The sequence below is a fragment of the Notechis scutatus genome, chromosome 1 (assembly GCF_049901735.1).
Source record: "Notechis scutatus isolate UNSWTSFEM ecotype Mainland chromosome 1, rNotScu1.2, whole genome shotgun sequence".
NCBI lineage: Eukaryota > Metazoa > Chordata > Lepidosauria > Squamata > Elapidae > Notechis > Notechis scutatus.
The window spans coordinates 241,944,433-241,969,453 of record NC_142009.1 but is presented as its reverse complement, the minus strand read 5'-3'; the positions used below and the strand labels follow the sequence as shown (position 1 = coordinate 241,969,453).

General features: G+C 40.1%; 1 protein-coding gene across 2 annotated transcripts in view; it reads left to right on the top strand.

Annotated features, from left to right (window-relative positions):
* Positions 1-24,717, top strand: part of TMEM86A (transmembrane protein 86A) — a 37,930-nt gene extending 13,213 nt beyond the window's left edge. The window contains exons 2-4 of one of the 2 annotated variants that reach the window (XR_015746670.1): positions 18,619-18,883; positions 20,838-22,301; positions 24,678-24,717. Coding sequence is in view for 1 of the 2 variants with exons in the window: in XM_026668304.2 (XP_026524089.1) it covers positions 18,619-18,883; positions 20,838-21,265 (693 nt within the window). In the remaining variant the exon portion in view is untranslated. Of the gene's footprint in view, positions 1-18,618; positions 18,884-20,837 lie in introns of both variants that reach the window. The other variant, XM_026668304.2, reaches the window with a different exon arrangement.
* Positions 24,718-25,021: the final 304 nt, after the last annotated feature.

Sequence of the window (25,021 nt, the reverse complement as noted above, 5' to 3'; positions counted from 1 at the left end):
TAATGGAGCATGCCCATCGTGGTTACATGTCCAACCCAATTTTGTGATCATTGTTTGCAGTAGTTGTTAAGTGCATGCTACAAGTGTACAGTGGCCATTGTGGTTGTTAAGCAAATCAATGGATCGTTATGTATGCAGTTTTGCTGAAAAACAAAAGTAAATGTGGGTTTCTGGCAAAACCATTATAAAACATGGTCACATGGCTGTAAATGTGGCCTGGTTGCCGAGTGCCTACAATTCAATCATGGTGACTGTCTGAACATTTGAATCCAGGTCATAAGTAGCCCCAGGTAGGTCTGTTGTAACTTTAAATGATTGTTAGGTAACTGGTCGTAAATCAAGGAGTGCCTGTATACCCAAGAGGTTCAGTGGTTCATCCGTGCATGGGCAAACTAAATCCATTCACTTAGAGTCTTAGACCATAATTGTGGTTGATTGCATTTTCAAATTGTTTTCTCTTAGCTACATGAATTCAAATGCCTCCTCCAGATTTTTTTTTATAAATCTGAGGGCAAGATTTTTCTTTTAAATTTATTATGTGGCATGTATTGCCTGATATCAGTGGTGGGATTCAAAAAAATTTTTTACTGCTGGTTCTGTGAGCTTGGCTTAGTGGGCATGGCAGGGGAAGGATACTGTAAAATCTCCAGTCAGAGGTGGTATTTGCCAGTTCTCCTAACTACTCAAACTTTCCACTACCATTATCAGAACCTGCTGAATACCACCTCTGCCTGATATGCTTTGTAACTAAACCTCCCCCTCCTGTTTAAAATGAATAGAGTCAGAGTCAAATCTGGTATAAAATGACATTTGTAAGCAAAAGCAGTTAAGTGATTGTTTAATCAATTTAAGAATCTATCCTGCCCTTAACATTGCTGTATTTCATTCATCTTTCCAGTAATCCTGCGGCACAGCTCAGGCTTAATCGTTCAAAAGGCAGTGCTATAATAATGTTTTTGTTAGAGGCTAAGGGTTGAACATTTCATGGTCTGTGATCAGGAAAGCAGGTTTTATTTATTGATTTATTTATATCCCGCCTTGATTATGTTTATAAATAACTCAAGGTGGCAAACATTCCTAATATCCTCCTGCCTCCTATTTTTCCATAACAACAAACATGTGAGGTAAGTTGGGCTGAGAGAGAATGACTGATCCAAAGTTACCCAACCAAGTTTTCATGTCTGAGGCAGGCTTAGGAATCACTGCCTCGTAGTTTCTAGATCAGCACCTTCACCATGTCACTAAACCCTAATCTTCCTGTTGCTTGTGACTGGCCTTGTGCAGTGTTCCCATCTCCTTTCACGTTCACAGAAAACCTAAGATCTGCTTAAAATGCTGATCCTCTACTACGTGCCTCTTTTGATTTTAGAATTGCTTCCTCCAATTCATATAATTGCAGCAGGTTTGGAATTAAATAGATGGATCGGTTACCCACATCAATAGCAGCATATCTGTCCTGTTGTTATATAACATGTAACCCATCAGCCTCACCCACCAATGGGACAAAGCAAAAGGGATTGTTAAACTTCCTTGTCTCCAAACCCTGTGCTTTGTCCATCAAAAGATGCTGGCTAAAAGGCAATGTATTGGTAATCAAATGAATATATAAGGCATTTTTGTATCTTCTCAATCCCTCAAAAGTTGATCTATGTTCACTTCTAGAGTCCATGGGTTATGGTTAAAAAAAAAAAAAAGGGCCAAGCAGGCAGCCATATCATTTTATGGAAGAACGGCAGGGAATGATAGCTTTGGTATATTAGGTTACATTCGTAGGAGATAGTAATCTGTAAATAGGGAGAGCTTCAGTTGCACCATCAAAGCCGCCATCTTGTCTTTCTAGATCCCCTTTCCAACCAAGGGGTGGGGGGAATAAGACCCACCCTTTCCTAGCTTAGTTTCCATTGCTTTGGTGATTGTGGGCTAGCTTTTTTCAATAAAATCCTGAGAAATAAAGAGCAGACAGCAGTCACTCAACAGTGGTGACTTGGCGTGGAGATAATACCCTGTTTCTCCAACAATATGGCCTCCCCCAATAGGAAGTCCCAGCATGTTTTATAGGCATGAAATGAAATTAAGCCCCTCCCCCCAAATTAAGGCCTATATTGAAACATGTGAAATGGGGGGGCTTGCCGTTAGGAAGTACTTTTGTTGCACACCCGGATATGGTGCTGCCTGCGTTGACCCCGATACGAAGTGCCCCACCAACGCCGAGGTCAACATCCAAGCCATCGCCGCCCGCTCGCCCGAAAATGCAAGGGGGGGAAATTAAGTCACCCCCCCCCGAAAAGACGGCCTAGCCATTTTTTCGGGGGCTTAAAAAAAAAAAAAGACCCGGCCTTATTATATGAGAAACACGGTAGAATAAGAGAACTGGAGGGATCTAGTCCAAGCCTCTGCCCAAGCAAGAGACCCTATACCATTTCAGACAAATGGTTGTCCAACCTCTTCTTAAAAACCTCCAATGTTGGAGCATTTACAACTTCTGGAGGCAAGTTGTTCCACTGATTAATTGTTCTTCTAACTGTCAGGAAATTTCTCCCTTACTTCTAGGTTGGTTCTCTCTTTGATTAGTTTCCATCCATTGCTTCTTGCAATTCAGGTGCTTTGGAGAATAGGCTGAGCCCCTTTTCCTTTGGGCAGCCCCTAAGATATTGAAGCTATCCCTAAGCTATTCAGTGTAACGGTAGGAGTAAGTTTTCCCGGGAGCCAGAAATGAGAAGGAAACAGTACTGGATTCTGTACTAACAAGGGGTTTTGATTAAAGATTTTATTGCATAATCTAAATTCAGTATAGGAGATGCAATCCCCATCCACCATCCTGCGCTCGTGGCCCAACTCTTCTCTCTACTATGAATTTTACGCCATGCATAGGTTCTGTTCCTTCCTACTAATAATACAAAAGCCTTCTCTGAACCTTGTTGCCTTTTGATTATTTTTTCTTTCATTATGCTGGCTGTTTTGCCTTTCTTTCTCAGGACATTATTCACTCTGCCCCCCCACCCCCTTCAATTCTCCAGTCATATTCTTCCTCCAACTTCCTGATCCTATCACGGCATGCTTACGTTCAACTCTGCTTCAGTGGCGGTATGCTAATCGGTTCGGCCCGGTTCTGCCAAGCTGGTAGCGGCGATCAGCAGCAGAGACTGAACCGGTTCTCTCCACCGCTCTGCTGTTGGGCTCATCCGCCCGCCCAGGCTCCCATACTCACCTTTATCTTCTGCTTTTGAAGCGCAGCTGCTTTGCGCGACACAGGAGAGTGCTGCGCAGCAGCTGTTGAAACGACCGGAAGAGTGCAGGCTTGCAGGAGGTGAGTTGGAACACCTCTGCGCCTGCGCAAACCACCTCTGCTCCTGCTCAAACACCTCTGCGCCTGCGCAAACCACCTCTGCGCCTGCGCAAACACCTCTGCGCCTGCTCATAGTGTGTGTTTGGCACACGCGTGCATGCAAAATGTGTGCACGCACGCAAAGCACGCCCACCAAGCCACGCCCACCGAACCGGTGGTAAAAGTTTTTGAACCCCACCACTGCTCTGCTTGACCAACAGAGCCAGCAACTAATATCACGGTTTCACACCAGCTCAAGTTCCTGCTTGCTTCTCTCCTCCTTCCTCAGCGAAATAAGAGAAGACAAATAAATGTCTGCCACCCATCCATCCTTTTGCTCTGTATGCATGGTGTGCTTCTGTGCCCGTAGAGGTGAGTGATATCCTGCCAGGAATAGTGCATTTGGGTTGTTTTTGCTCAAGCCTGTAACTGCGGCTGTCCTCCAAAGGAAGCACAAAGGATGTAAAACATTTGGGCAGTGACATTCACTGCAACCAAAATGACCCATTCCTGAGAAACAAAAGCACAAAAGATTATCAGAATTTCTCCTTCCCGCGAGCTTCCTGTTGTGGCAGCATCTGATTGGTGATGGTGGAGATTGTAGCGGTGGTGTCTCATTGCAGTTCCTTCTTTTAATAGTCGTATTGATGAAGTATAACAGTAAAAAAAAGTGATGCATCAGCAATAATCCAATAAGAAATATATACATTGCAGCAATTAAAATAAAAACTAAATGTCTTGCAAGAAAACAGAATCTAGGCAAATAAAGGGGGGAAAAAACCTTAGTTACATATGATGCAATATAAAATTAATCCCATCTTTAAACATATTGTTAAGCCAGACCATATTGTACCATCTTCTCTTTTTTAAAATACAAAATCATTCTGAAAATAGATAACAATATGTTGAATCCATCCCATAACATTAGGAGGTTGTACATTTTTTATCTGCATCTCATAGTTCATAATCTGATCAGCCTCCCATCTGGAAATCAGAGGTGGTATTCAGCAGATTCTGACCAGTTCTAGAGAACTGGTAGCGGAAATTTTTGGGTAGTTTGGAGAACTGGCAAATACCACCTCTGATTGGCCCCAACCCCATCTATTCTCTGCCTCCCGAGTCCCAGCTGATCGGCTGGGTCTTCTTTGGTTGCCCTGCACAGGAGAACGGAGCTGGAAAGCAGGTTAGTGGGGTGGGGAGGGAATGGAGATTTTGCAGTACCCTTCCCCTGCCACGCCCACCAAGCCATGCCCACAGAACTGGTAGTAAAAAATATTGAATCCCACCACTGCTGAAAATCCCCATATTATTATGCATCTTATGGGCTGCACCCATAAGACGTAAAATCTGCTGCATCTATCACACATTGGCAGCCTCTTCCCTGCTCCAGCTGCTTCCTGCACCCAGCTAAAAAGGGAGTTTATCATTCCAGATTAACATGAAACGAGTAATTTAGCCTTGCTGCCACCTGGCCTAGGGATTAGAGAAGCCAACTATTCCAAATGATTTGTTCTGAATGTGGTTGAATTCATTTCAAAGGACAACATTATCACATTGTCCTTGACAATGGTATAACGTCCTTGCTACATTTTACATGCAGATATTTTTTAAAGCTTGATTTTTAAAAAATATCTAGAAGTGGCTTTTATTTTGAAAATAACTAGGGGAAAGGCAGAATCTTGGAGAAGACTTTTGGTCACATCATATGCCATGATTATAAGAGTCAGATCCATATGCCATGATTATAAGAGTCAGATCCATTGATGTAAACTGCTGGATTTCCTTCCCTAACTTTAGCTTACGTGTAGCGGTGGGATTCAATTTTTTTTACTACCGGTTCTGTGGCCATGGCTTGGTGGGCGTGGCAGGGGAAGGATACTGTAAAATCTCCAGTCAGAGATAGTATTTCTCGGTTCTCCGAACTACTCAAAATTTCCACTACCGGTTCTCCAGAACTGGTCAGAACCTGCTGAATACCACCTCTGGACATTGTTTTAACTTTGGACCACAATTTAAGCTGGGTTTGATCATCTTTTTTTCTTAAATCTAGGGCCCTGGTGATTTTCTGCTCAGTTGCATTACAAGGTCAGGTCAATATTTTGTAATCTGATTCAGGAAGAATGGCATTGATTGGCATTGAATGGCATTGATTGTCTAGAAACTTGCTGCTATTTTCTGTTTGTCCTTGAGATGTTTCCTTCACTTGAACTAGACAAATCATAATCAGAACATGCTTCTGGGATTCTTGGAACATTTGTTTTAGAAATGAGATTGGTACTCTACCTGAAATATAGCCAAGACCCAACATTTAGTCTTAATAGAAATGTCCTTACTATGCCTATTTTTGTCTTTTTGTTAATGCTTTAAGAACCAACAATTTTCATCTCAGGAACTAACTGCATAAATGCTATGAGTCAGTCTAATGCATCTCTAAAATTGTATTACAGAATTTCTGAAGACAATTCAAAGAAATAGAGTCTTTTATCCTCTCTACGGGAAAGGGAGCTTGCTGCAGTCTTAAATAAACCATAATTTCCCATTAAGAGTATAACACAGCTACTCTTTTTAATTTGTTACAGTGCTCTGAATATTTTACCTGCAGAAGATGTCAGCTAGCAGAAGAAGATAGAAAAACAGACCAGCAAAAACAGCTGGGAAGTTCCTCTGAATCCTTATGTTAAGGCATTAGTTCTTGAATCAATCAATACAAATTAATAATTTATTGTACTGTAAAAAGTGGCTCATCTATTACACCTATGACAGGTGTAATGTCAACTTTATTCCACCTATGTTGAATTTTGGTGTTTTTTAAGTATGAATCAAGTTTTGTTGGTCTCCATTTTAATTTCTTTTGAACCATTTCTATCCCAACAGTTTAGTACAGTTTTCTTCCAATCAATAAAAACGAGCGGCCCTCCCAAGCTCCATTTTTGCTGGCAGAGGCACCGCAGGCCAGTCCTTCACTGTTTCTAGGGCAGCCCCCTGGGCCAGATCTAAGCACCCCACAGGCTGGATCCAGCCTGTGGGCCTTGAGTTTGACACTCCTGATCTAAAGTACCATTTTTAAGTACAGTAGAATAAGTCTTTCCCCACTATAATTTCTTTGCCCAGATATTGAGTGTGGAAGTCTGTGTGGAATTAGATAAGGAAAATATGGAGCAGGGGACTTTAGTGACTTACCTACTCCAAGGATGTTAAACTGGATTTCTTCTGCAGCACCCTGCCAGCCAAAATGGGGGATGGGGGAGCGTGTGGCCCCCGCAAGCCCTGTTTTCAGCTTGGATGGCCTCCTGCAGCATTTTGCTGGCCAAAACGGCATGAGGCCCACCTGTGTCCCGTTTTGTCCGGCAAAGTGGTGCAGGAGGCTGTCCAGGATGAAAATGGGGTGCGTGGCGGCCACATATGGTCGTCCCCCCCACACCCCATTTTGGCTGGCAAAAAACATTTCCTAAAAGGTTTGGTAATATACAGCAGCTTTTCCCAGTTTGGTAATATACAGCAGCTTTTTCCAGCCTAGAAATTTAAGGATATAAAAACCAGCATTTCTGCATGTGCTGCTGTACAATAATCGGCATTATTTAATTAAAAGCCCCAGCATTCAGAATCTGCCTAGAAATACTGGTAGTTGTATTCCCTTCATATTCCCAGAAACTAAGTTGGCAGTAGCTGATAAGTTGTAAGGATAATCACACAGAGACAGTACATTCTGATATCAAAAATGATAACAAGTTTTCCAACTCAATTTCCCAGGCTTACAAAATGTTCCTGAATTGTTCGGCCAGACGTTCAGAGGGAGGCTACATTTGGAGAGATATCGTACTGCATGCAGCTATGTAAATAATGGATCAGGTCAAAACATTTTTACTCCTGTACCAAAAAAGAAATCTACATTCATTTCATAATGAAGTATTGGACCTAATCTCAGCTTGAGGGTACCAAACTATATACTTTTAAGTTCATTGATGGTTTACTGTTATATTTTAGGAGTGAGACTCTTACCAGTTTACTTAAATCTTAGAGCTCTTTGCATGAACCATGTTAACTCTCTGGTTTTGCTAAAGCAAGATCTTTCCTATAAATTTCTCTTGAATTTTACTTAAGCTGATATTTAATTCTGACTCTGATTTTCTCAGGAGGCCCATATTTGCTGCATATTATATGGTAGTTTTGTGGAAACCACAAATTGATTACTCTATGCAGATTATGGGTAATCTGTAAGGGTGCACACATCACCCTTGTCCTTCATCTGCTGCCCCCTCCGTGACATAATTCAATCACCAATAAAGCTGTCACCTAGAAGCTCTCATCTCAGTATCTCATTACCAATTCTTTCATCTTGCGAATCCTTCTCAGGCAAAAATATAAATGCTATAAAATGTGAGGGAAAAAAACACCTTTTTCCTTTGCTGGTATAATGGACAATCCATGTTCTTTCCATAGAAGGTTGTAGAATGAATGATTAAGTAGCCTCTAGAGAAGGTGTTATTTGAAGCATAGAAAGATTCATTAAGTTCACCCAGAGCCCCTTTTTCATTGCAGAAGTTTTGGGTCAGCTTTGTTTGATTAACTCTGTCAGAGCTATGCCATGATGAAGCGAAAGGGGGAGGGTGGTGTTAAAAAATGAAGACTGTGACTACAAGTGTGATCAGTGCAGGCCACCAGTCACTTTTTTCATGCTCTTGCAGATGCTTTGCTGCCTGAGGTAGAAAATCCAAAATATTGAAAAAATATAGAAAGTAAAATACCATATTTTTCGCACTATAAGATGTACTCCCCCCGCCCCCCAAAGTAGATAGAAATGTCTGTGTGACTTATAGAGCGAATATTGCAGCGGGGGGGAGGGAAGTTGGTGTGCTGCCGCCGGTGGTGAACACTGAAGCCTTCGCTGCCAAGCAGCTGATTGGTGGTTGGATTGGTCTCCCGGAACACCACTGATCAGCTGTTGTAGGCGGTGAGGATCACTGCCTATCACCACCCAATTGCTGCCGCCTGTTCGCCGCCGCCTATTCGCTGAGATGGGCCACGTGCTGGGACTGCGATAACGTGCTGAAGCTGACCAGGCTGTTTGCTGCAAGGAGGCTAGCCAGATGAATATCGGATGGATGCTGGGAGGCAGAGGCAGATTTTTTTTCTTGTTTAGCTTTCCTCTAAAGCTAATGTGCGTCTTATAGTCTGGAGCGTTCCTATACAGAGGTGGTATTCAGCAGGTTCTGACCAGTTCTGGAGAACCGGTAGCGGAAATTTTGAGTAGTTCGAAGAACTGGCAAATGCCACCTCTGACTGGAGATTTTACAGCATCCTTTCCCTGCCACGCCCACCAAGCCACGCCCACAGAACCAGCAGTAAAAACATTCACTGGTCCTATAGTGCGAAAAATACGGTAAATAATAAACCATTTTCAATTTTTAACTATGTCCTGCTACTAGGAATAGAAATAAGCTTTAAGTACAGCTGGATCTGAAAGACAAAAGTCAGCGATAACGGAATAGATAAGAACATTTTGTAGTTACATTTTGTGCCTTCAAGTTGGTGTTGACTCTTAGTGGCCATTCCATGATAATACGTATGCATATGAGGGTGTAGGAAAGTAGGTAGATGCATACTGTATATACTGTATATACTGTTGTTTCTGTCCATCATTTATCAACGTATGTTTATAAAGCCATCTCATGCATAGAATTTACTATTAGGGACTTTTATATAAGACACAACTTTTTCTCCGTTTCTACCTTCCTTATCCCTGAAACCAGTGAGAAGCAGATTTTTAATTGTCTTCTGCTAGGAGAGATGGGTGCACATTAATTAAATTAATGAATGAATGAATGATAAAATGATGACAAGGGACAGGAGAAACCATGACCCAATCCCTTCTCCTTCACCTGACAGATAAAAGAGTTCAGAAATGAAACCCAACAGGGTTGACTTTTGAACATCATGAGCACCTTCTCATCTATTGCTCCTTAGAAAACAAGATTAAATATATTGGTGGCCATCCCCGTAGCACTGCAGGAAGGAACCCTGCTTTCTGTTCAAAAGACCTCTATCTGCTCCTGCAATAATGGCAGGGCAGGATGGCAGCAGTCTGCTGCATGCACTCTTCACAACGGCTCTAACTATGGTTGTTGTAGAATGGTAATTTGGAGCCTCTGGTTGTCTGTGGGACTCCTTGATCTCTGGAAAGAAGCGACACCAGTTCTATGCACTGTGAAACTGCCCAAAAACCAGCTAGTTAGTAGAGGAATTGAGATCCAAATTTCTGATAAAGGTTGCTTATGCAGGCAGGAAAAACCAAGTGATGATTGTGCAGGGCTCAAGAAACATCATGAAGTGGAGGCTTGCCTAAATTCCTTTCTTTTCATGATTAAATTTCAGGGCTACTGAATTTGCTGCATCCATGAACTGGGTGGCATTATGTTGTAGTAGAAGTAAAGGCAATAAAAAGATCAGAGTATCCATAAACCCGATGATGATGATTGATGATGGAGGAGGAGGAGGAGGTCATATTTGCTCCAGTTTCGGATAAATTGGCAGCCAGCCAGTCTGCCTCAGTCCTTAAAATGAATCAGCCTCCTGGGTCATTAGGACTCAGGCTAATCCGGGAACAGCACGAAGTGTGAATGTGTCAATAAGTGCCCTCACTTATTCTCCCCTCACTGTGGAAATCAATGAGTGGTATGCTTCTTAGGCAAAACCCGCATTTCTTTGTTCTCATTTTTCATTCAAGGGTAGCAGAGCTTTAATAAAGGGCATGAATATTAGGTCAGGAAATGACTGGTCTCTTTAGAAAACTGCTGATGCTATTGAGAGGAACTTTGGGGTTAGGGGACAGGGCCCGCAATCAGAAGGAATGCTCTTTGGACTTAACATATTTATTCAAATAACAGCGCTCTCTATACTTGGTTGTTTTTTGAAGATGTTTCATTACAGTGAAACTTGCTCTGAGGTTACTGTTGATAAGATTGCAGGTTTAGGATAGAATCCTGCAACTGGAAAATGAGTGTCATTGAACCTTCTGTTTTGGAAAGGGACATCATTTAGGTCAGTAGGAGCAGGATAATTTTGCTGTTTTTGTCACCCCTTACTGTAAATAATTAGGGGGCCATTGGGCCGAAGAAAGCTCCCTTCTTCGCCACCCCTCCACCGGAATGTCCTTCTCAATCCTGGGTTGCCAGGTCACTGGTCATAAGTGTATTAATTTGGAAAGAGAAATGGGAACTACTTGTCAGTTTGTACTTCATGTCGATCAATACGACCCACTTACAAAGGAAGTAGAGGTGGACTTTTTAGATCCCCGGTGGTTTCCCGAATGAGTATTTTAGCCTTGACTACCTACTACATTCCAAGCAGGAGGTTCATGGTATTGCTAGTTACTCCTCCTCAGTTATTTAAATCAGAATTCCAATTGCCTATATCTACTTCAGGGATCTAGCATTTGTGATGGGTGTGCACATTCACTATATTCTGTTTACAAGGGAGTATGACAGAGTTGAATGGCCATGTTGTCTGTATCCTTTTCCTGAACTCTACCCTACTGCTAATGATTTCCTCTCAGCATTATTTTACACACAATTTGTGCTTAATTTGTGCTTAAAACTATTTTTAAGGCATAGTGCCTGCAGCACATGGCATATGGAATATTTCTTCCAAATCAACTCTGGTGCAGTGAAGCTATAAGTTCTGTTTTTTGTCTGGGTGATTTCATTGATAGGAAATTTACCTATTTCTTTCCTAGTTTCAAATTTGCTTCTTGATGGTTCTGACTACTTTTGTAATCCTCCTTGACCTGACCATAGGGGGAATCCTTGTTTTCATTATTTCTCACTTAGGCTACTTATTTTAACAGATAATCAGAGTTGGAAGGGACCTTGTAGGTTATCTAGTCCAACCCCCCATCCAAGCGGGAGACCCTACACCATTTCTGACAAATGGCAGTCCAATCTCTTCTTGAAAATCTCAAGTGATGATGCTTCCACAACTTCTGAGGGCAAACTGTTCCATTGATTGATTGTTCTCACTGTCAGAAAGTTTCTCCTTATTTCCAGGTTCAATCTCACCTTGTTCAGTTTCCATCCATTGTTCCTTGTCTGGCCTACAGGCGCTTTAGAAAATCCTCTCTTCTCTGTGGCAGCCCCTCAAATATTGGAAGACTGCTATCACGTCTCCCCTGGTCCTTCTTTCAAGAAGCTGCCTTGAAAATTCTTGTGAAATTTCAAATAGTAAAAAAATGCCAAACACAAATTGTGATCTGGCATATATTGTAGGGATTAACCCTTTAGGTACCTTGTAAGGGCTTCCAATCTGTTTCTGAGATCAGCCCAGGGCTTGGTTTTTAACTCTCAATAACTTAGGTGCTAGGCTATCTGAAAGACCACCCATTTTCATATGAGCTTGCTGGTGATCTGTGTTTTTCATTGGAGATCCTGTTACAATATATGCCTCATCAACAAGGAGGTTGGGTTGCTGGGTCATTATAAACATCTTCAGAGTTGTCTGGTCCCTGTCTGCATTGGAATTATGCAGTAAATAGTCTGATTAAATGTACCCTGAGAAATTCTAGGGAATGGCTCTCCTTAATCTCTTTTTCTTCCCAAATCCAGCTCCAGACTATCCTTTATCTTATCTCCCACCCGCTCCCAATGTGATCCTTGCTTCCTGGGAACCTGCCACCTTATTGCAGTCTATCATATCACCTTCCCCTTCATAGACACTTTCCATAACACTATTTTTCATTTCCCTTATGCCTTTTTTTCAAGCTTCTATGTATGGGAGCTACTTTAAGAGTCTCATTAACTTTAATAAGTAGACTTTTCTGAAGCAGTAGAGGTTTGAAAAATGTCAGGCTAATTTAATGAGTAGCAGATTGATACCCTGCTTGCACAAGATCCAAATTAGTTTCCCCCCCCCTCAAATCAAAGTGTACACAGCTCTAATAAGTTATAATCTGTATGTCTAAATTATGCATACATTTGGAAGGGAGGGGAAAGAGTTTTTTTTTATAAAAAATTTATTTGGGTTTTCACGAAACATAATACAAGTAAAATTTCTTTTTTTTGAGAATAGCATGGTCCCGGGTTATCATTTCTCCATACAGACACCAATTCAATTTCATATTCATCTTTGTGTTCTATTCCGTATCTTATTACTATTTTAACATTTTCTCAATAATTTTTCCCTTCCCCTAGTTTTCTCAATCTTACTTTTAATTATCTCATTCCTTTCTAAATTCAATTATATATCTTTTTCTAAGGTTCAATACCTTTCTAGTCATCATATTTATACTTTTGTCTGTCCTGTTTCAATTTCATATTTTCTTTTCTCATTAAACAAAATTTCCCCCCGTAGTTACTAATTGGAGTATGACACCTTTGTATCTTTTAATTTTAATCCATTCAGCTCTTATTTAAACTTCAATTTATGCCTTTACAATTATAACATTCAATATAACACATAACTTCCAGTCGAATTCTGCTTGGTACATTCTTAAAATACACACTAAGTTCTTAAAGAGAAAATATATATATAACAATAATAAATAAAATACTTATTCTATTCCAATTCAGCTCTATCATTAATATTAGTTATAATCTTTGACATCTTTAACATTTCTTTTCAATAGGATATCATACTTCTAGGAACACTTATAATATTTCCATAATTTTTTCATGTTTCTTTCATATTCCTCTTCACTTAAATTTTTATAACACATTTATAATAATTAAAATGTTCCCTGGGAGGGGCAAGAGTTTATGTGCTATTAATAGCAGGATGTAGTTTATCCCAGTAGCATATCTGGGCTGCAAAACTCTCAAGTTTCTGGGGATAAGGGCACATGCTAATATATAACTCTAAGGAATTTGTACCTCCTTTGATAGACCAATTCTTTTTTTAATGCTGACTTGATTAATTTTCATTGACTCATTCATTCTCTGAACCTTTTATTATTGTGCCAGGAATTTTTTGTTTTGTTTTTTAATGCCAAATTAAAGCAGAGACAAGTTCAATATGAAGTGTTTTAAGGGCCTGTTGCCAAGGGTTTAATTATATTTTTCTGTCAAATGTTCCCTGTTTGCTCTTTCAAAAATTCAGACTTTGCTGGATATCAACTCTGTAATTTCCCTCAGCTGAGGAGAGAGGCTCTGTCTGAAGTGATGCAAAAGGCTCGTTTTAGTGACAATCAGCAATCCGAAATGTCATCTTTGAGACAAACCTGGACATATATTTGATTTAAGAAAACCTCATGACCTTATTACCGGGAAATTTTATAAGATAGCAATTTGCATGTGATCCAGTGCCTTCTCTCAGATAATATTGTGTGGGAAGCCACACCCCTCCTAGAAGAATGAAATACTTTGAGGAATATTTTAAAAAGGGCAGAATATTATATTTCCCAAAGGGGGAACTGGAGAAACATGTTTTTTAGAGGCAGAAAGCAACTCCCACTTTCCTTAATACCCCACAGCAGATGTCAGCATTTAAGAGATAAAGAACTTATTGAAAACTAGATAGCTCTACTCATAGGCAAAGCAAATACTGCAGGCAGAAATCCATTCAAGACAGGATATTTTGAAATTTCCTGAAGCAAAGTCTGAACAAAGGCAGTGATAGGATTAGGCCTCACCCAAGAGCCAAAACAGGACGAAAGCCATTAAGCCACAATAGGAATTGCCCAACACCCTTTCAGAACACAAGCCTTCATTGCATCACCCTGAGAGCAGTCCAAACTTCAAACAAATGTAATTCAGACAAGCACCTAGGATTTGCATTTCCTCTTTTGCCTATGGAGCCAGCTATGACCCCTACATAATTCCTACATGACTCCATAGGAATCAGCCAATAGAACACATGTTCTTGCACAGGAACAGAAAGCTCAAGTGCAAAGCTCAAATAAGGTATACCCCCCCCCCAACTCCATTTAGTCAGCTGCACCAGAACCATGTGCTTGGTGGTTCTGTTCAATATTAAACCTTCTTTCCAGTCAGCTTCCATGTTTCCAGTGTCTTTCTCCCAGCTTGGAACTGAACCAGATGGATATTTCTTTCCACAATTGATTATGTGAAGAAATTGCAGCAGTTCCTCGTTACAATTACCTGGTATAGACTGCATAATCTGAGGTTAACATATACTGTACTGCAATACAGTGTTAAGAAATTTCTGTATCTGTGCTGCATTCTAGTAGCTAACTAGATTTTTGTAGCCCAGATTTTGTAACGCACAATTTTAATGAATTTCTTCACAAATATAAAAATGAAACAAAAAGCAGAGCCTGCAAGTGCCATTTAACCATTTGACCAGTCTCTCTTTCTCTCAAACTCTGAATATTACAAGCTACAAGATAGCATTGGTACAAAAGAAATAAATACAGGGAAGAAGATTAAAGGAAAGACATAAGCAATGACATTTATCTAATTTTCTACAATACAAGAATATTAGGCCACACAGAATCATATTTTCTTATTTTTCCCTTGTTGCCATAGAGCCAATTTAAAAGCTGAGAGTTGACAAATTTTATTAAATTACCCTTTAGACTCAGGGGAACAAATATTCTTGAAGTAGTACATAATCACATTTTTTCTCAGGAGCATTGTTGAAGTGCAATATAACCAATGTTTCTCATACATAGATAAATTTCAAAGTTCTGGATATAATTTACCAATATATAGTATATGATATAGTAAATGATTTTATTTCATCCCAAAACACCTGTTCCACCAAAGTGTTAATGTCAAATCAGAAAGGAGCATGGCCAAATCATGCATATTAAAGTGCCTTCAAATTTATTACATTAACAATAAGCCTACCCAATTTTTATTGAATTGGTTTAGCCTTTTAACTCGTTAGGAATATATTTGGTATTCATGAAAAATGGAATCATTGATTTTGTAAGGCAGGACATTCCAATTAGTGTCCTGAAATTTAAAAATATTTAAATTTCTTATATCCTATCCAATATTTTTTTTTAAATTAGCTCAGATCTAATAGCCTTATTGTAATACTGTACTGAGAGAACAGTCAGAAGTGAAGAGGTAAATCACAGTTTGGATTAAAGCTTGCTCTGTAATGAAGGAAGTGACCAATCAACAGGGCAGAAATTAAACTCAGAACAATAAGAAACAAATGAAGAGAGTTTACTTGGAAAAAATCCCAGATTTGCAAAGATACAAAAAAATTATTTTAAAAACACTCAGAAAGATAAAATCCACTCAACACAGTCCAGTTATTACCACTCATGCTTTATACTTTAAAACTCAAGGCCCAGCCCACGGGGTGCTTAGATCTGGCCTGTGGGTCCGCCCTGGAAACAGTGAAGGCCCTCCAAGACTCCATTTTCGGCCCTAATGGCCTCCTGCAACTCTCTGCCAGTGAAAACAGAACCTGGGGTGGCTGCTCCATTTTTGCTGGCAGAGGGCTCCAGGAGGCCATCGCAGCTGAAAACAGAACGTCAATGAGTGACATCGAGCTGGCCACACCCACCCTGGCTTCCCAAGGTCAAACACAACCCTCAATGAAATTGAGTTTGACACCCCTGCTTTAAAGTGTAGGTTATGCATTGGAAAACTAAAATAAAGTGCAGATAGTCCTCAACTTACAACAGTTCATTTAGTGACCATTCGAAGTTACAGCAGCACTGGAAAAAGAGACTTATGACCGTTTTTCTTTCAGAATGGTCACTATGACCCTTGCAGCATCTCCGAGGTCATGGGATTTACCTTTGGATGCTTGACAACTGACTCACATTTATGACAATTGCAGTGTCCCAGGCTCATGTGATCACTTTCTGTGACTTTCTGACAAGCAAAGTCAATGCGGAAGCCAGATTCACTTAACAACGGTGTTGCTAATTTAACAGCTGCAGTGATTCACTTAACAAATGTGGCAAGGAAAGTTGTAAAATGGGGCAATATTCACTTAACAAATTTCTCACTTAGCAATATAAATTTTGGGCTCAATTGTGGTCGTAAGTCGAGGACTACCTGTATAGGAAGAATGGAATAATCTGTTTGGCAGGAGTTTTACCTAAAAGGGGAGCATTCCATTTGGTTGAAGGAAAGATGGCAAGTCAATCTTGCATCTTCCATCTGCATGTCTCTATTCTATTATTACCTATTATGCCTCTGTTAAGCTGTTTCTCTATATCAATATTAATAGAATAAATCTCTCTGTCACAGGGCCCCCATCCATAGAAAATACCCATTTTCAGAGAAGCTACCCCCTATTTTCAGGTTATATAATTTCTTCTGAGTAACTTGCATGGGGAAAAAAAGTTTTCATTGCTCTTTTTTAAACAAGTTGGTCAATGCGTTATTTATACATATTGATTTGAATGTTTTCCAGAGCTTTTATAAATGGGAATAAGATTTATTGTCACTGAATTAGAATGTGTGTTGATGGACAATGCCAGTTTGAATTTGTGAATCATGTCTTGGGTAAAATACTGAAAAATTTCTCAGATCAGCAATACATGTTTTTCAGGGGGAGACCAAACAAGAATAAAACAACTTAGTTGTTTAGTAAATGTTTAGTAAATGTTTAGTAAATGTTTAGTAAATGTTTTTTCTAGTTTTTTCTAGTTTTTTTCTTATCCTACAGCAATTGTAGTAGATGTTATTGCTCTTGTAGAGATCAGTGTGAAATGATATATTTTAAAGTGCCAATAAAAGTGAATTGCTTTGGAAAAGCCTTTTGAAGGAACACCTTGTGCTATTTCTAAATATTTACACATATCCAGCTCATGTTAAAAAACAACAACACAGGTTCTTTGGTGCAGATTTACTAAGGCTGATCTTTTGTGTGCTTATTGTAAAACAAATTCTACCCCATCTATAATGTCAGTGTTTGAGTATAAATTTAAAATTGTCATAAGGATGATAGCAAACAAATTGAATATGATGAGGTAATGCAAAATGCAGTGTTATTCATCGAAAATGTAGAAGGTTTGGGACATAATTTGCCAAACAAATCATAGCGGTGGGTTTGCATAGAATCAGCTCAGAAATGGGATCATTCCTGTCATGGAATCATGGATGTATTATAGCCATAATTAAGGCCAATGTTTATTTGGGTCACTCTGAATTTAAATTCCTAATCGTTTGCAGCCTTAATCTTGCAAATTGATGAAAAATGAGGTTGAATCACAAATTAACATTCTCTGTCAGAAAAGTGCTAGGACTATCCATATTTCTAAAGCAATTAAAAAGAGATTGTAGGGAAGGTAAATTCACACAATTAAGGGAATGCACATAATTAACAACTATCCGGAAATTTGATTCTACCTAGTATTATGTTGAGAAATGTTTATTGAATGACAGTGGATGTGTGGTTATAGCTGTGTGAGGATCCTGATGGTGGTAATGGCATGTTGAAGCCTTTTGTTAACTTCTTAGGAAAGGCCAAGCAATCCAGGGCTGCAATTATATGCTGCTCCCTACCCATTTTATACCATCTGGCTGCAAAATGGCTGACTATTGCTAGTTTGGCTGCCCCGCCTCTATTTTCAAGCAAACTTTATACAGAAATAAATTTCATTTTCATGCATTCAATGGCATTGCCACATCACTGGACATACCCTCTTGCTCACCTTGTAAGCCAAAGTAATTTTTTAAAAGTCATTCTGATCTTGGCTAAAAACCATTGTCTGCTCTTGATCCAGTCTAATATTCCCTAATCCTTCACGGTGACCAGAGACTCTCAAAGGGTAAAGGCCCACACATCTCGAAGGACTCCTTACATCACGAGACTTTCCAAGGTTCTGTCTTCCTATATATGCATATAAATAAATGAATGATTCCAGAAACTTACAAAGCAGCATATGTCCTGCTGCTGCTATGGTTTTGGAAAATTATATTTGTTTGCGCATGTACAGTATGTGCAGAGTAGACTATACATGTGCTATGTATGAGTGCATATCTGTGTGAGAGAGAACTAAACTTCGGAACTCATTTAGAATAAATTTCACTCCTGTATACAAACGCTATTACAGTACATTTAAAAACCCTAATCGTAATCAGACAGATGGATTTCCAAGATGCAGATCCTTTGCAGGAAGTAAACGTCTGTTCTTGGCATGGAAAAATTCTGTGGCTAAACAGCTAATGGCGTATGGAGAGGGTGAAAGTATGGTAAAGTTCAAGATACTTTTGTTTTTGAAAATGCTGCTGAACAACAAGATTTGTGAACAATAGGGGAAGTAGGCTGTCTAGACTCAGAGGAAGGATTTGATCCTGTTGTTTACCGCTATTATTTGGGGCTCAATGCCTATTGAATAGACCTTAACATCCACTTCTTGTTTCTTCTAGGTGAAGAGTGAAGGTCCTAAACTCGTGCCCTTTTTCAAAGCCACCTGTGTCTACTTTGTCCTCTGGTTGCCAACCTCCAGCCCTTCCTGGTTCAGTGCCCTGATCAAGTGTTTGCCAATCTTCTGCTTATGGGTCTTCTTGCTGGCCCATGGGATCAATTTCCTGACAGCCCATCACAATGCCTGTAGGATCTTCGCTGGTTTGATATTCTCTGCCTTGGGAGATGCTTTCCTCATCTGGCAAGAGCAGGGTTACTTTATTCACGGTTAGTGAGTTTGTCTGCTATGAAGGAGACACAGAACCTTTTGGGAAAGATGCCCGGTTGCTGTCAAGGATAAATGAGTGGGAATCAACACCCAGTTTTGGTACCAGAACTGGAATTAGTCTGTTTCTGTGTGAAGCGTTAGTATACAACTAGAGATATGGGGAGCAGTAACAAGCGAATGAAGGATGCGGTAGCTAAGATGCTCAGCTTGTTGATCAGAAAAGTCAGCAGTTCGGCGGTTCGAACCCCTAGCACCACGTAATGTAGTGAGCTCCCATTACTTGTCCCAGCTTCTGCCAACCTAGCAGTTCAAAAGCATATAAAAATGCAATTAGAAAAAATAGGGACCACTTTGGTGAGAAGATAATAGCGTTCTATGCACCTTCGGCATTTAGTCATGCCGGCCACATGACCACAGAGACGTCTTCGGACAGCGCTGGCTCTTCGACTTTGTAATGGAGATGAGCACTGCCCCCTAGAGCCGGAAATGATTAGCATGTATGTGTGAGAGGAACCTTTACCTTTACCTTTTAACAAGCGACTGAGACAAGAAAATGTCATGTTGCTACATGGAGGGATGTCACTGCATGCCCTAACTTCTTTTTACCTTCAGTCCAATTTTACCCTGATTTGAGTTGCAGAATGGGGAGAAAGTGGATTAAGTGGCTCTTACAGGAATAGATCTATTGGATAGTGAGGGATCTTTCTTTTCTGTTGTCTGTTCCTTTTATTTTCTTGGTCCCATGATGAAATTCATAGTTTCATTGTAGTCTTTGTCATCCCTTTGCATCCTGAAGTAATTTTTCTAAATCACTCCTGCCCAAATGTTGAATTAATAAATCAAGAAACAAATTCATAATCACAATAGGTGTCAGGGATCTGTAGTATTTTTAGTTTGTCATGCATACATCCCGATTACCCTTGAAGCAACGAAGATGTTACTTTTTGTGACATCTTTTCTGGCAGGAGACATCGACTCTTTTTTTAAGAGTTACAGTTACAATATACATTTCCTACAATATACGTTCTCTAGTTTTCACCCCTTACAATAAATTTTGTAGATTTTTGTTGTAATCCCAGGTATTCTTTCAGTATTGGAATTAAGCCAGTCATCCCATCTCCAAATAGTTTTACCATGGTGCACTAGTGGTTGTATAGATGAGGACATCTGGGTCTGGGTCAGGCTCTCCTTGGCTAGCCAGGTGGAACAGTTTTCCAAAGACACAAACAATTCTGCCAACTGCTGGGTATTAAACCTAAGCTCTGTTTCTAATAAAATCACGATTCAGATTCTTGTACCTATTTTCCTACCCATGTGATGCAAAGGGCTAGAGGCCATTCTTCTTGGAGTGGGAGAGACAATTTCTATCTATTTCTTGTTTTTTAAAAAAAGCAGAACAGAATAAATATAAGGTATTTTCTTTTGACTGTGTGAGAATTTCTCTGTCAGTCTGAAATGGCATAGTCATTTTTACATTCTTTTTACTTACTGCAGAGTTGAAGCTGACATTTTCTATTCCACATTTTTTCATCCACACTGATGCAATTAGATTTTCAAGAAAATGTTGGACAGCCTTTTGTCCAGAATGGCACTGGGCTGGAGATTAGATTAAAAGGCTTTCAAAGTCCCTTCCAGCCCCCATGAGTCTATGATTTTAGGAAGGCCATATCTGGGTTTCAAAAGATCCAATAGTTACTAAAAGGCAGCAGCGTTACAATTTTTCTGTATCTCTAGGAGTTACCCTGGATTTTTTTAAGCTGACACCTGGTAACTCCAGACAGGTTTTTTTTTTTTTTTTTTAGAAAAGCTAAAACTTATTCCCATAGTTAGCACACAGCACACATGATTTTTCACTTGTAATTTTTGCTGAGCAATGTTCTGAAATTATAATTGTAAAGCTATGTTAAGTATTTTATTCTCTACTAATTCAGAGCATTTGTTTTCCTTCCCCAGGCTTGTTGATGTTCGGTATTACACACATACTGTATTCCTCAGCATTTGGGATTAAACCTTGGGATCTGAAAGTTGGCCTTGGGATTGGCTTGGTGTCCAGCTTCTGCTACACCTTCCTGTATTTCTACCTTTCAGGCCCATTTACCTATTTGGTAGCTGTCTACGTTGCCTTAATTGGCTTCATGGGCTGGCGGGCTATGGCTGGTGTGCAGCTCTGCAACGACCTTTGGACTTGGACCAAGCTTTCTGCTTGCATCGGTTCTGTGCTTTTCATGGTATCTGACCTGACTATTGCGGTCAACAAATTCTGCTTTCCTGTCCCCTACTCAAGGGTCATTATCATGGTCACTTACTATGCGGCTCAAATGCTCATTGCACTTTCTGCTGTGGAGAGCAAGGATGAAGAAGTTTTCAGAAAGAGAAAATAAGAGACTGATGTCTGCACATCCACCAGTTCTGTTGGGGATGCTACAGCTGCACGCATCCTGGAGGATGTTCCAGAATCTGTGACTGCAAATCTTGCTTCTTTGAAGCTTTTCTTTATAGTATTTGGACGGTCTTGTCTAGTCCTGTTGATTGGAGTATGGAACTCACAGTGGAGGTTTAGATGGTTTTAGAGAATTTACTTCCTGACCCTTGGAAACCTCTCTCTTAACACATTAGTATATTTGTATAACACAGAAACTGGTGCTGAACATTCCAGTGGGACAAAGCTCATTTCAGAACAAAATTACTATTAAATAGGGTAGGCAATACACTGGAATTTAGGAGCTTTGCCTTCGACACGGAATGTGCAAAAATCACACAAAAAAGAGTCTCCATACTGCCTAAGTCCCTGTATTGCATACACTGCATTAGAACTGTGAGCCATTGTGAGTCTACACAAGAAATCTTTGGGACCTGAAAAATAATCACAGGATGTAGGAGCTCTCATGTCAATCACTATGGGTAATGAAATTTATGCTGTCCTTGGGAGAAATCAGTTTAAATTCCAGATTCATGAAATCATGTATTTATAGGCCATGCATAGCCTTTTTTTTTTTTTTTTTTGGTGAATGTGAATCCTGCAGAGCATCTGTTTTTCTGCAGATTTTAAAAGCAACAACAAAATGCAATGAACTTTCTCAGGCTGGTAGAGGTTGGAGGCAGGGAAAAATGTCGGTGGGAAAAAAGGGTTTTAACAATAAAACAAGTCATGCTTTTCAGTGCATCAGCTCTTCCAAGGGAAAGCGTCCAATGTTATTAGTACTGAAACACTACAAAGGACACTTGGGCATTTTTAAGACACCAGCTGCTTTGTAGACATAATTGATTGGCCAAGAAAATCACCTCGTTGTACAAGATTCTCAGCCTGTTTTCCTCTCTACAATCAGTGCCAGTATGTCTTGGAAGAGAATGCATACGCTGATACGCAAGAATCTGAGCATGATGTTGTGAAGAATGACTGTGAAATGGATTTCTAAGGTACATTTGCAATTCATCCTTCACCTGTGGATTATTTAAAGTGAGGCCAGTGGCTTCCAGGCAGTTGCTCTTCTTTTTTCTGTAGATGTGCACATCAATATTTCCCCATCCCGTCCAGCAAGCTGTAGACTTTGCAGGTGCCTTCGTGTCTCACTACAGCTGCAGCATGGATCATGCTGACAGGCACAGCCCGTCACCCAAGTGCTGAGAAACTTATCGCTTCACCATGCTCCAGAGCCATTCATTTGCTCATTTTCTTCTGGCAACAATGAACTACCATCGATCAACCTGGATGGGAAGTCCAGTTGCATGGTGGCACATTCCCTGGTTTTGTGGCATCCAGCCTATACAAAATGGGTTCTATTGACTCATACTGCAACCATCAGTGTGAAATCCCTTGGGTCCACCCGCTTCTGGTTTTGCTCAGTGGCATTTTGGGGGACATGATTCCCCCTATATATTTTTCTTGTTACATTTTTTTTCTTCTTCACCATCTGTTATATATGATCACGTCAGTGTTTATTTCTTAACATTTTGGTCGCTTGATGCCATTCAGATTTGCTAGAACGTCTGCAACACTCAGAATTCTTTGTCAGCATTAACAGCTGTAGGATCAGAGGAGTTGTAACACTCCCTGGAAGACACTAGGTTGGGGAAGATTGATGTAGAAAGTAGAGCAGGGGCCCCCAACCCTTGGGCCGCGGCTCCATACCGGGTTGCGGCCCATTCAGAACCGGGCTGCGCAAGCGGTGGGCGAGCCTGCCCACGGGCAAAGCTCCACTTGTGCGTGAGGCAGGCGCATTCGCTTGTGCGCAAAGCTCCATTTCTGTGGAACCAACCTCTCTCTCCCCCTCCTCTGGCCACCGCCACCAGTCCACAAAGCTGGAAAGATGAGGGACCACTGATGTAGAGCATCTCGTTAGATTTCCCCCATCGTATTATTTCAGGAGGATTCTCTTTCTGCTTGCAAAAGTAATTGTGTAGAAATGTAGTCATGGGAGTTATGTTTTGTATAATTTCTGTGCAAAATGTTCCTAGTAAATATTGTTGGGAATTTTAAACGATCGATATCTGAAGGCTGGTTCTCATTCAACAATCACTTGTTCAGCAGAATGAGTAATATAGATATATAGATATATAGATATAGATATATAGATATAATCAGTTCTTGAAGCTGCAGCTCTTGCAGCAATCCCCATAGTTATCTGATTGCGATCCAAGTACTTGGCAATCAGCTTGCAATGACAATGTCGCAGCATCCCACAGTCCCTTGATTGCCATTTGTGACAGTCACTTCAGGCTTCTGACAAGCCAAGTCAATGGGGCAGCTAACTGGAGGTCATGAATGGCAGCCTCATCACTCAGTTAACAGCATTATGATATTTGCTTAATAGTAACAAGAGCCAGAACTTCTGTCAGTCAGCAGCACAGTTAGGTGACATTGCTCTTTACAACTGCTTCACTTAGCGATGGGAATTCCCGTCCAAATTGTTGTTGTTAACCGAGAACTATCAGTATTGAAAATATTTCAGCTTGCTTGTATCGTCCATCCCCCTTTACACAGCTGTGTCCTGAAGTAATCCTAGACATCCAGCCCATAATCTAAGTGATCCCATGTTTCCCAGAGATGCAAGTATACCCCAGACTTTAACCATGAAAATGGAAGAATGCATTTTAAGACTTTCCGTAATTATTCCAGCAATACATTACTGTCAGTTCAGGAAACTGGGAATTTTTGCCATGCTGTAAACAGACATTATCTTTACTTATTGTTTCATTATAGCAGCATGGTTTGCAGATAGCTGCCAAAACAGAAGGATGTTTAATTTGCAGAAGGAATTATTCAAGGAACAATTCAAAGTCAAACCATTCTGAAATTATTTTGTTCCTTTATCTCGTATTCAGAGAAGAGGGAACAAGAAGTAAAAGTGACATTCAGTTTACACTTGAATGAACCACAGAGTGATTTTTAGTGGCCATTGCTTGCTGATACCTCTCTCTGAGGAAAACCTTCTTTGATTTTATATTGGGGTAGATATCTGGCCAGATTTTAAATCAACACATCAATAAGGGACATGACGATATCCAAATTTTCTAACTGCTTCTTTAAAAGTACAGAGCTCCCACTGCAGAGCTCTTCAATGAACCAACCACAGGGGAACAAAAGGCTGCTTAACATGTATTTGTATTTCATGACTGATTTGTTTTTTTTTTTTTCTTAAAAGAGTTCCCTGATTGTACAACTTTTTTTTTAATGTACCTGATTATGATCTCTTCTGAATTAGGATATTTGACCTGGGACTGCTTAGGCAGCTGCTCATAAAACAAACTGATTCATATGTGACTTTGCCTTTGAATCTCTTTGGTACAATTTAGATACACTCTTGTTAATGTGAAAAAGAAGAAGAAGAAGAAGGAAAGATGTGAGTGAATATGGATATACATGAGCAAAACATGGATATAAATTTTCTAATGGAAGCATTTTGCATCGTGTTTGTCTATAGGTGATTTTCTTGTAGCATGCCCTTCCATAGTCTTTCAATGTTTATGAAATTGTCTTCTCCATCTGTTCTTCTGTAGTCCCATCTACTCTCTTAAGTCTAACACTGTGTTTAGTTAAGTTGTCAAGTCTATTTATTTTGATCTATAGAATTCCAGAATTTTAAGAGAAACTAATGGGTGTAATGGTAAATGCATTCCAAAGCTGGTAGGGACCTGAC